Source organism: Canis lupus, chromosome 21 (genome assembly GCF_011100685.1).
Source record: "Canis lupus familiaris isolate Mischka breed German Shepherd chromosome 21, alternate assembly UU_Cfam_GSD_1.0, whole genome shotgun sequence".
Classification (NCBI taxonomy): Eukaryota; Metazoa; Chordata; class Mammalia; order Carnivora; family Canidae; genus Canis; species Canis lupus.
In genome coordinates this window covers 6,740,244-6,752,867 of record NC_049242.1, presented here as the reverse complement: position 1 = coordinate 6,752,867, position 12,624 = coordinate 6,740,244, and the positions used below count along the sequence as shown (strand labels likewise).

The window sequence follows — 12,624 nt, the reverse complement described above, 5'->3', positions numbered from 1 at the left end:
CTCCCACCTGCCTGCCCCAGCACCTGTCCTCACACACAGAGGCTTTCCCACTGTCTCATGTCCTGAAAGGCAGTTGCAGCTGGGGTAACAGGTACTTGCTGGCTTTGACCTACTCCATAAATGGAGGAGAACAAGGGATTATGGGGCCACTAAGATTGGAGAACCCCTGAGAGAGAAGTGGGAGGCAGCATCTTTTCCTTTTCACATTATTCCTCACTCTTGTTATCAACAAGGGTCATCATATTAATAGCTCTCATTTTTTAAAATACTATCTCCCAGAGGCTGTTTGGAGTTCTCTGGGTACATTATCTCACTTAGCCCTCAGAACGTCATTACAACTAACTGCGTTTACTTGCTGCCCCCTCCTCCCCAGATAAAAACTGCCCTACAGCGATCAGTGGGAAAGCTGGAACCCAACCCAGGTCCCTAAGCCCGAAGCCTAAGCCCTGTGCCCATTGGGCTGTCTGCCTCCCGCCCCTCCTGCCTGGAGAAGGCACATGTGTTCTAGTCAGGCTGGAAAGTCTCCTTTATTCTGCACATTGAGAAAACTATAGTTTAGAGACAGTAAAATAAGAACAGTCAACCTTTCGCATTTACCAGGTGCCAGGCATCTTAAGAATTTCAAATCTAACTCATTTAACTGACCAGACCTCCTTTAAAATACTCAGGGGGACACTCTTCTGTGTTTGCTTTTCTTCTTCTTTTTTTTTTTAAAGTCGATTTTGTTCCCCACCACGCCAGTGCAGTTGCAGGTAAAGTAGGGAGAGAGGAAAGGTGGTCAAGATGCTTAGTGGGATACTGTTCTGTGCATTTACGTCTTCGATATCTGATTTCCAAAGAGTATAAATTTCTCTCATTCCTTTGTTGTTGTCAGTTTGTGGGAGATCTCCGAAAGCCACTTCAAGTACCCAGTTGTGGAGCAGTACTTAAAGACAAAGAAAAACTGTAAGACCTTGATCGTCAAGTACCTCAGCTGTCGGCTGCTGACGCTCTGCATCGTACTATTGGCGTGCGTCTACCTGGGCTGTTACTTCAGCCTGTCCTCCGGGTCTGATGAGTTCGTGTGCAGCATCAAGACGGGGATCCTGAGGAACGACAGCACCATCCCCGCTGGCTTTCAGTGCAAACTTGTCGCTGTCGGCGTCTTCCAGTTGCTCAGCCTCATCAACCTCGTGGTCTATGTTCTGCTGGCCCCCGTGGTCATCTACACACTCTTTGTTCCGTTCCGACAGAAGACAGATGTCCTCAGAGTGTATGAACTCCTGCCCACTTTTGATGTCCTGCATTTCCAGTCTGCAGGATACAGCGACCTGAGTCTCTACAACCTTTTCTTGGAGGAGAATATAAGTGAGCTCAAGTCATACAAGTGTCTGAAGGTCCTGGAGAATATTAAAAGCAGCGGCCAAGGCATTGACCCGATGGTCCTCCTGACTCACCTTGGCATGATCAAGATGGATGTCGTCGACGGCAAGAGAGTTGAACCCATGGAAATGATGGGAGAGGAGCCAGAGGACCCAATGACAGAGCTCAAAGGTAGGGTTAGCTCTCAGGACAGAGGCTAAGGGAGCCCACAGAGCTGTCCTTTGTCAGCAAGCGGCAGTCTTGCCCCTGCCCCCTTATCACGAAGCCTTTTTCCTGTGTGGTCTTGGGTGAAACCCCTCAGCACCAGCAGACAGAGGAGAAGAATTGGTACTGCCCCAGATCTCCAAGGGAAAGTGTGTTTTCTTCAGACAGTCCTCCTTCCTTGTCTTTCTCTTGCCGTCTCTGCCTCTGGCTCAGGCATCCCTCCTTGCTGTCATTCATCCTGGTGGCTTTGTCCCTGTACCTCTGACCCTCTAGCCCATTGTCCTCCATCTCTTTCAAAAGAGAGTTGGTTAATTTAACTCTAGCCCTAACCTCACTTCACTATGCCTTGAACTTTGGCTAAGAAGCAAAACCTGGTAAAGCAAAGAACGTTAGGCTTATAGAAGAGAAGGCAATTCATGCTGCTGGTTCCTGCTATGTGACTTTTGTCCTATTTGTTTTCCATTTTGACAGATTCAAATGTACCCAGTGAAACTAAAGTAAACAATGGAGAGAAAAATGCTCGACAGAGACTTCTGGATTCTTCTTGCTGATAATTTTTTTTTCCCATTGAACTTGAGATCCGTGATTCCTGTGACATAGATTTGTATTGGCCGAAGCGCTCTGTCAGGTGCCCAGCTGATTTGCAGCAGGTGGTTCTTGGTAGAGTAGAGATACTGAGTGTGCCTGATTGAGTCTCCAATGAAAATGACGACCCGCAAAACATTGTGGGAGATGGTTCATGAACTCCCGATGAGAAGCACCGTGATAAGTAAAGCACAGCGAGCATGTGTAAGTCCTTGTCACATGGAAAGAGGGAAGGCATCACAGCCAAAGTCCAAGCCCTGTTTGTGCCTCAAGGAAACACCTTTCTGTAGAGATGGTGCAGTGGGACTCAGAGGTGCCAGTGAGGACTTCAAGAAGGGTTTATTTGTGGTATGAAATAATATAAACATGTCAGGATCCAATTTTAATATGAATCTCCTATGTGCCCTTAATGACTGTTGCACAAGAAAAACATTCACTGGCCAGCAGTGGACTCACAGATGGACCTGCCGTTGGTGGAGCCTGTGGTGGGCAGGGGCCTGTGTTGGGGACAGTGCTGGTGTAATGGTTCTTGTTCCACCCAGGCTCTCTTTGCACTGCTGCCTGTCCGCCAAGGCTGAGATCGCCGACCACTGTTTGCTGCTCTCTGTTCCTATGGGCCGTGGCCCACGCACTGCTTCCCCCAGAAACTTGGTGAAGACTGTTCCCCCGGGGTATTTAATTGTGACTTCTGTACAGGCAAGGATGCTTCTCAGCCCAGTGAGGAAGCCTGGACATAAAGAACAAATTTCAGTTTTCCAGGAGGTTTTGTGCAGGTCATTCCTTTGCTATCAAAGGAATTGAAACAGGATGTTACTTAAACAAATGAACAGAACACAGAATTGCTTTTAAAAAGGGGACATTTTGCTTATTCTGATCAGAACATATAAATGACATCTGCCATATGGTGTGCTTGGAACCAGACCAGCTTAGTGGTTTATTTTATTTATATTTAAGCACATTTTTTAAAAATTCGTTTTAATTTAGAATCGTGTGATGTCAGAATTGAAGCCATGTGGGAAGGATGTTCTAGCATTGATGGAGAATTTACAGATGGCTATGTAACACCCAAGAATTATTTCATAAACATTTAAGGCCAATTCAGAATATATAAACACCTCTCTCAGTTCTAACCATGTAAATAGGCCCAAACTAAGTTTACATTTTATACAAAATCCTTTGAAACTTTATCTGTGGATCTCTCTGGTTTTACTCTTAGGAAGTTAACACATTACTAAAGTGAGTAATCCTCAGGAACCTCAAAGTTTACATTGGATCCTAGGGAAAGCTGTTTACCTAACCTAATTACTGTTTGAAAAACAAACATTGTGTAAGCTGCTCAGAGTATTCTGAGAATATTCTACTCTCTTTTTGGAATATTCACAGAAGTGGATTTAGTTGCACTTCTCTGAGTGTTTCTGAGATGGAAAGTTAATGCTAAATCTTAAGGATGCAATCAGTGCTTTAAATTATTCTTATTATATGATATTTATTACCGTTGAATCACAGTGCGACTTAGAAATAGCAAAACCTAAATACTCCATTTTCCTCATTTTTATATCACCATATCCAAGTGTCCATCACAGCTCTCCAGACTGGTTTCTTTTTATACTTTGAAAAGATTTCAGAGAGCTATTTTTTCTATGGTACAGTCCAGCTCCCTGCCAGCTCCATCTTGCCTATAGGCTGACCCTAATTTGTGTTTTGAAGTAGTAAAGTGGATCCATTTTTTAGGAAACCAGCAGCTCCCTAAGCCCTATCCCATATAATCCTTTCATCAGAGTTGGTATAGTGGGACTCCTTGACCTCTGTTCTTCTCCCCTCTTCTTCCATGCTGAGCTCCAGTAGGTTCTGGGGTGTCCCAGGCTCATCATGCTCGTCACTGATCGTTGCATATAATGAATCAGGCTAGTTCCCATCTTGGAGGAGTTCAGAGCCTAGTCAAAGGCAGCAGCAGGTATAAAGAAGAGTTGCCACAATAAAAGCCCTTCCAGAAAACTCCCAGCAACTGCTCTGTGTTCTCGGGAGGCATCATATTGTTCTCCTCTCTCCCATAACTTCTGTAGCTGGTGGTCTCTAGAGTCTAGTTGTAGTTTTTTCCAAAGATTTTTTAGCACCAGTCTTCCACTGTGAAACTTGAACAAAACCCTAGCGTAGTGATTTTGAGCACTAAGAGCCTTCTGGCCTTCTGGACCTTACCTTGCAGGGGAGGGGAGAGGGCAAGCCCTTGAATGACCGTCATGGAGGTAAGAGGCTGACGGAGATCCCCAGTCCTACATGCCGGCTTGGGGAAAAGTGTTATCAGAAAAGTGAACTCATCCATCCCCTGCAAGTTGCTTATTTAAAGGACTACTTCTGAGGGTTCCCTTTCCCGAGGGTAAAGAGTCATTTCATTGCTTTCCAGAAAATGGGCAGACAGATTCTAAATGCGTACACAGGGCTACTGACTTTGTTTCCAGCTCATGCCTTGCTAGTAAACCACCTGCTGGAGCTGGAACCAATCACTCTGAAAGCAGTGTCCACCTACGTGTTTGCTTTTACCACAGGACGGGCAGAGACTTCCAGTGTGTACATTGTTGGAACTTTCGGGAAGTTACAAACCCAAAATACTTTAAAAGCTACAAATCCTTTCCTGTGATACACATATAAGACTAAATACACCTTCTGAGGCCACCAGTGTCCGCGCACCCAAGGTTCAAATGCTGTGCTCCCGTGGCCAGAGACCAGGCCACAGGCAGACAGTAGAGTCCCCTGTGCCCTTGTGGAAAGCCAAGGCTTCCAGTGGTGTCTCAGCTCTGCGTTTACTTAGTAAAATCATGTTTGCACACTTATAAGTGTGCCAGACCTTTTGAGGAGCGGATCTCATTTTTTAGAGACAGGCTGAAAAAGCGGGTTACGGGAATGGGTGGGTGGCAGTACCCTGGAGAGATCAGGCTGTTGCCAGTGACCCCTGTGAAGCCTCTCTAGTGTGTGGAGAGGGTGAGCGTAACGCTTCTACAGAGCTTTGTGCGACTTTGTGGTGGTACTGTGAAAATGCTAGAAACTTCAGTTGGGTGGCAGGTCTTGTTGCATGTTTATGTTTGTTCCTAGAAGCTACCTGTTAACTGAGCATCCTGTCCTATCCAAGAACGGGCCAAGCTGGGATGGCTGGGCGCCTCTGGCCTTGCTCCTGTGCAAGCCCCGCTCCCGGGGCAGATTATTGCAGTTCTTAATGTGTGTTTGTATTGGCTTATTTTGCTTATTGTCAGTACGAGGTTAATAGAACATCCACGAGGGGAGTTTTTATCTACCGCTGTAGTGTAAGTGAAGACAGTGACTGGCCTGTAATAGGCAGCCTGTAAATATTTGCTGAACAAATGAACACACTGTTGTGAGAAGTCTGGTGTGTTGGCAACAGTGATTTGATTTTAAAAGGCAGACAGGCCTCCGCAGGAGACGAAACGGGAGACTCGCTCAGCCTCTTGGTGGAGAGAGGAGTGTTTGTGTCCATGACCCGGCCTCCACAAGTAAGCAGTGAACAGAAGGTTCTTAACTTCTTACTGTGCAGTCAGATGTGGCCTCCTTTTCAGTTCAACACAAGTTCACTCTTGCCCTGCGATGATTAGCGGAATTGAAATTTTGAAGCTCCAGATCTCAGTGATTTCCCAGAACAACCTCTCAAAACGGATCGCAGATTGAAATGTGTAATTAGCACTGACTGGGGTTTCTGACGAGGGCATGGAGATGAAATGGCCCCTCTGGGCAATCGTTGGCCTTTGGCCTTGTTTTTCACAGGTAATAAGAACCCTTTTAAAAAGGTTGTCCAAGAGGACACTGTGTCATTTGTGGAGCAGAATAGATGTAAATTCCCCATTGGTTCGTTCGGCCTGCTTGAAATGAAGTGTATTATGTTTGAGGGGGTTCTCTTCTTAGCTGTTAAAAATACTTTGTCACTGAAAGCATGCAGTTTGATCTGTGATCGTTCTTCAAGTTCTTAAAAGTTGCTGTAGTTTCTCATGCCTGGAGTGCTTTCCCCTGCCCAGTGGAGGAGGAAAATCCTTGTAGAATTCAACAGTGTCACAAGTGTTCCCTACAAAAGCAGAAGCCGCCAGTTCCTCTTAAACAAGTTGGCTTCTTAAAAGCACCATAATTACAGTCTATTGAGTTCTTTAAAGTGTTGCTCTGGGCATAATTTAAATTCTTTTTAATGACTAAACACCTTCAAAACTTTTAAAGAAAAATAAGCGTGTTCCTTTCTGTGCCATTCGGTAAGCATGATCGCTTTCTAGTCCACAAAGATCAAAAGATGACAGCGTATTATGGTGTTAGAAAATGATCCTTTAAAAAAGCACAAGAATCTTGAAAGCTCTGCAGTTTGATGGTTCTCACTGGGACATTTTATATTTCCACGTAAGTCGTTTGTCCAAGTTCTGCATTCTCATCAAGCCGACTTCCCTTTAAGGAGGGATCAGAGGCTGCCCTGTCTGTAGATGAAGCTAAAACAATGTTTTGGTTTTGTACTGTCCCATCCACCTCAATAAAACTTCCCTCCATAATGGAAAAATGTGTCTTAATATTTTTGGTCTTTTCAGGGAAGATGTAACAGAAGATGAGTCCTGAAATGTCATGAGGCTGGTTTCTCTGCTGGATACATAGCATTCAGTAGGCACCATGGTGCTTACTAACATCCAGCTGGCAGTAAGCAAAGGATGAAAGTCCCTGGTTAAGGGCCTACAACCCTTGTAATTTCCAAAGGTGAAATCGCATGCCTTCTGATTGGGGATTGTCTGTCCGGGCTTGGTGAGGCGGGAACGGAAACAATATGCTGCTAAACACGGGTTGGCCTGCCTGCCTCTCTCAAGAGGGGGACTCCCTTGTATGTGCTCACTTAACACAATTTACTGCTGTAGGTAGGAAATCCCAGCCATCCAGAGCGGCGGTGCCTGGCTGAAAGTAATCCGTAAACACTGGCTGCAGCCCTCCTTGCCTCCTCCCACTCCCCAACTGTTTTCCTAGGGCAGTACCCCACAGAACCTTAGAAGTTGCACTCCGTTTCCATCATTCCAGAACAAATTGCCACAACCTTAACACCTCAAAGCAACACACCTTTATCATCTCACAGTTTTATGGGTCAGGGGTCTGGATGTGGCTGAGTTGGATCCTCTGCTCAGGGTCTGAGAAGGCCGCAGCCAAGGTGTGGACCAGCTGCAGCCTCCTCTGGAGGCTTAGCTGGGGATGGAGCTGCTTCCAGGCCCCTCGGGTTGCTAGCAGATTTTGTTTCCTTCTGTCTGACTGCTTCTCATTGCCTGTTGGCTGGAGGCCAGCTGCAGTTCCCTGCTATGTGGGTTTCTCCAACATGACTGCTCATGTCCTCAAGCCCAGAAGAGTTGTGTCTCACCTCAGGGAAGGCCCAACCCTTCCTTCAAGAGTTTGTACCTGAAGTCCTGCCACTCAGAATATTCTCCCTTTAGGTGAACTCAAAATCAGCTGCTTTGGGAGCTTCGTAACATCTGTGGAATCACTTCAGCTTTGCCATATTTTGTCACTCAGAAGCAAAGTCACAGGTCCCATGCACACTTGGGGAGTGGGGGGAAACAACACAGGGCACAAACATCAGGGAATCCTGGGGCCGCCCGAAGAAGTTTTTCTAAATCCTAGCTTCTCTGTCTCTGAGCTTCTAGTATAACCTCCTCAACATCCTCCTCGGGCCTCACTCCGTTCCCAGTGCTGACTCTCATCACTTCTCTCCTGAATTCCTCTTAGAGTCTTACCGTATAGAGCCATCTTCGACATTCCTGTTGGGACTCTTTAGAATACAAATCTGATCACTGCCAACCCTCCCTACCTCACCTCCACCATTTTAAATTCCTTTGGGACCTTTCCTGGCTTTGTGGATAAAGAACAGACTTGTGTCTGCCACAAAAGGCCCCACTTCGTCAGGCTCATCCCGTACCACCTAACACCATGCCTCCCATCTCGGATGCAGCCCTGTGTACTGCTCCTTAGAGGCCCCCCTCCTCCCTCCTCTCTCGGGTGCTCTTCCCTGCCCCGACCCCTCTTACCTTCCATTTGTTGGTGGGAATGTAAAATCGCAGAGCCACTATGGAAAGCAGTACGTCAGGGCCTCAAAAAATTAAGCAGAGAATTACCACCTGATCCAGCAGTTCCATTTCTGGGTTTGTATTCATCAACTGAGGCTGCCATAACAAAATGCCAGAGGCTGGTGGCTTACACAACAGAATTATTTTCTTGGGAGAAGGGAGACTTGGTATGGAGGCTAGAAATCCAAGGTGGGAGTTTCCAGCCAATTCACTGTCTGGTAAAAAACTCTCTTCCGGCTTGCAGATAGCAGCCTTCTTGTTAGTCCACACATGCCTTTCCTTGGTGTGTTTGGTGATTGGGGGTAGGAGTGGGGGTTTCTTTTTTTTTTAAGATTTTTGTCTATTTATTTTAGAGAGTGGGAGAGAGTGGGGGGGGGGGAGCAGAAGGAGAGAGAATTCTAGGCAGACTCCATGCTGAGAAAAAAATCCTTATGCAGGGCTCTATCCCTGGATCCTGAGATCATGACCTGAGCTGAAATCAAGAGTTGGACACTCAACCGACTGAGCCACCCAGGTGCCCCTCTCTTCCTCTTCTTCTAAGGCAACTAGTCCTATGGTGTTAGGACCCCACCCTTATGACCTCAGGTCTTCTCAAGACCTTATCTCCAAATACAGTCACCTTAGGGGTTATGGCTTCAACCTCTGAGTGGTGGGGGGGCAGGCAGAGAGCTATTTAGTCTGTGCATTCAAAGTGCAGTGCATAAGACAGGCCACTGCTGTCAGCCTTCTGTGACCAATGACCTCAAGGAGAAACCCAAAACAAGAAAACCAGAAAATCAGTTAAGCAGAGGCAGGCAAGCAATATTTCTGAAAACTCAGATATGACAGAAACAATGTGTTAAGACAACCAGAATGTCTCTCACGTGTCTGTGAAAATCAGTAAACTTTAACTTTTATAACCAAATTATACTTTGTGTGACACGTAATCATACCTTGAGAGAATTGCTTGTGAGCACGCATATCCCTTCCTTCTTTGCATATGATCCCCTGTAAGCTAACAAGCTTCAGAGCAGTCCTTCAGAACTATCTGGAATACTGTCTCACAGGCTGTAGTCCTTACAAGACAAGAAATGAAACCTTTACTAATGTACTTTGAGTTTGATTTTTTTTTTTCAGTCCACAAGTCCAAAGGGTACTTGCCTCAGAATTGAAGCTTTTTTTTTTTTTTTTTAAGGAAAGTGGATTTTGAAGAGGTATTTGTACATCCATGTTTATAGCACCATTATTTGCAATAGCCAAAAGGTGGGAGCAACCAAAATGTCCATCGGCGAATGAACAATTAGAAGAAAGGTACATACCCAGACCTTCCTTTCAAAAGGAAGGGAGTTCTGACACAGGCTTCAACAAGGATGAACCTTGAAGACATCATGCAGTGAGGTTAAGTCAATCACAAAAAGACAACTATGGGTGAGGAACCTGGAGAGAGCGATTCACAGAGATAAAGTAGAATGGGGCCAGCCGGGGGCTGGGGAGGGGAGAATAGAGTAGTGTGGTTTAAAGAGGACAGAGTTCAGTCTTGCAAAATGAAAGGGGTTCCGGAGATTGGTCACACAACAGTGGGAATACACTTATCACTACTGAACTGCACACTTAAGAACGGTGAATGCAGTGACTGCTATGTCACATGCACTTTACCACAATAAGAAAATGCTCTGGATAGGCCTAGGCAGCTCTCTGAGACCTCCCTCTGCCCTCTGCTCTTACACCCACCTCCCCCCACGCCCCCCCCCACGCCCTGCTCAGATGAGATGACAAACAGCCTCTGTCTCAGCCCCAGGCAGCACCCACCTTCTCCCTCCACAGAGGCAGCGCCTTCCCGTCCTTGTCCCTGAATCCGGGCACCTGGCCCACAGCCACGCCATTCTTTCTCCCTTCATCTCCTGAGAATGCCCAGTGTGGATGGGAGCATCAGGTGAGAAGGGACACTCCCCTGGCCCATCATTGGGCTCGCCACCACTCCCTCCAGTTTGCCCAGTTCCTGTGGCTGAAGACAAGCATCCCCTGTTTCCTTCTCCCACTTCAGTGACTGAGGGCTTAACTGGGGCCTTTCTGAAACACTTCTAAAGAGCTTTCCCGGTGGATGGTTTTTCCATTGGTGCCCATGCTAATTTACACCTGAGAGGCTCATTTCATTTTCCAGGGGCTCTAATATACACCACCTTATGCACCTCGGCATTCTGATTTGAAATGCTGATGGTGATGTAGTAAGAGGAGAACCGTGACATCTTTTCTATAGTCACAGTCTTGGAGAGGCTTGGTGCTTCCCCTGCTCCCACTATACTGCCAACTCTCCCACCCACCACCCCCACCACACTCCCCGGCACCACCACCCAGAGGTGAGGACAGTGGGGGAAGGGGGGGGAGAGGCTGGGCTGGAGGCTGTACCCTTCCTGACAAAACTGAATTACAATAACTAAACAGAATGGAGAATGTGTTCACTCAAATCCTACCTCTTCCCCCTTCGAATGACATCAGTGTTCTGAGTTCTTCTTGAAAGTGAGCTGAAAGCAGGAGCACATAAATGCTCCTTGGTGGTACACCAGAGACTGCAGACCCCTCAAAGAAAGGAGAAAGCAAGTCAAATCCAATGAATGAAAGAAAACCAAAATACAAGTTCCAAGAGCCCTGATTGTTTCAGTGTGGCTTTTCAGATGCAAGGAAAAGAGAAACCAAAGAAACTGAAATGCTATAAAAAATCACTTCCAAATCCAAACTGTGATTCACATGACCCTCAGGAAGCCGAGTCCAGCAGAACTCGAGCTTCCCTGGAAAATTCAGGAATGTAAGAGGGAACGTTCTGATGGTAATTTCAGAAGAAAAGATTTTTTTTTAAATTTTTTTATTTATGATAGTCACACAGAGAGAGAGAGAGGGGCAGAGACATAGGCAGAGGGAGAAGCAGGCTCCATGCACCAGGAGCCCGACGTGGGATTCGTCCCGGGTCTCCAGGATCACGCCCTGGGCCAAAGGCAGGTGCCAAACCGCTGCACCACCCAGGGATCCCCTTTCAGAAGAAAAGATTTTAACATTCATCTCCTTTGCTCTTTTGGATACCAAAACTGCTTCAAAGGAAGCACTGTTAAGCACCGAGGCCCTTGAGGCTCTTTACCATCTCTTAAAGTACTTTATAAGTAATATCACCCTTGAGATCAGGGAAGTTCATTTAAGAAAAAAGTAATTATCCCAAACTATGGCTGCTGCAAAAGGGAGCAGAAAAGAGAGTAAGCATTAAAAGAAGTGTGGCCTGGACAGGCTGTTCAATAGAATAAGATGAGAGCTGATGAGAGAACAAAGGCAAGAGAAATGTAGGTAAAATTAAATTTCCTTACAACTTGCAGTCCATTGACAAACACTTGAGGCAGCCCCAATATGACATTCCTGCAGGAATGGAACTGCATTCCTGAGGAAGGAACTCACAGCTGCCTTAATGGTAATGCTTTGCCAGGGACAAAAAGCAGCCTTAGCTTAACATTATTCAGCCCTCCAGGACTTAACGAATGAAAATATCTACCATCTACATGGACCTGGGTGGAACTGGAGGGTATTATGCTGAGTGAAGTAAGTCAATCGGAGAAGGACAATCATCATATGGTTTCACTCATATGGGGAATATAAAAGAAGTTGTGAAAAGGGTTATAAGGGAAAGGAGGGGAACTGAGTGGGCAAAATCAGAGAGAGAGACAAACCATGAGAGACTCCTGATTCTGGGGAAATAAACAAAGGGTTGCAGAAGGGAAGGTGGACAGGAGGGGGGGGGTGGATGGGGTGACTGGGTGACGGGCACTGAGGAGGGCACTTGATAGGATGAGCACTGGGTGTTAATACTATGTGTTGGCAAATTGAATTTAAATTTAAAAAAAAAAGAAAAAGAAAATCCCTTTGGAAACTTCTTTTATCTCTACTCCCCCCAAGATACATTTTAACAATCATCCTTCAAACGTAAGGCCCACTGATAGACATCGGAAGGGTCTCATGGCTAATGGCTAGTAGTAAATTACCTTGTCCTACCAGCAGCTACCTTGTCCTATCCTACCATGGATAGCCATGGTCCTCAAGGTCCTAAAAGCCATGCTTCAAAATTCTTTAGACACTTACGCTATCTCTAAGCCCCCACAAACTAAAAAGTTATAATCAGTCACTCCTTACAATCCCAGTGCAGCTCTTTCTGCCCACAGGTCCCATTCCCGTGCTATAATAAAAGCAACTTTTTTGCACAAGAAACATCTCAAGAACTCTTTCTTGACCATTTGCTCCCAGATCCTACATCACATAAAGAGCCACATAAGTAATTTAGGATTTTCTAGTAGCCACATAAAAAAGTAAAAGGAGACAGGTGAAATTAATGTTCAGGTGGAATAATGTAATTATTTTAACCCAATATATCAAAAATAGAATT

The 12,624-nt window shown here is 45.9% G+C and overlaps 1 protein-coding gene across 3 annotated transcripts in view; it reads left to right on the top strand.

Moving 5' to 3' along the window:
- The window catches only part of PANX1 (pannexin 1), a 49,406-nt gene extending 42,715 nt beyond the window's left edge, over positions 1-6,691 (top strand). For all 3 annotated transcript variants that reach the window (XM_038568297.1, XM_038568298.1, XM_038568300.1), the window contains 2 exons: positions 875-1,533; positions 2,038-6,691. In XM_038568297.1, coding sequence (XP_038424225.1) covers positions 875-1,533; positions 2,038-2,117 — 739 coding nt within the window. In that variant the 3' untranslated portion in view covers positions 2,118-6,691. The remainder of the gene's footprint in view (positions 1-874; positions 1,534-2,037) is intronic.
- Positions 6,692-12,624: the final 5,933 nt, after the last annotated feature.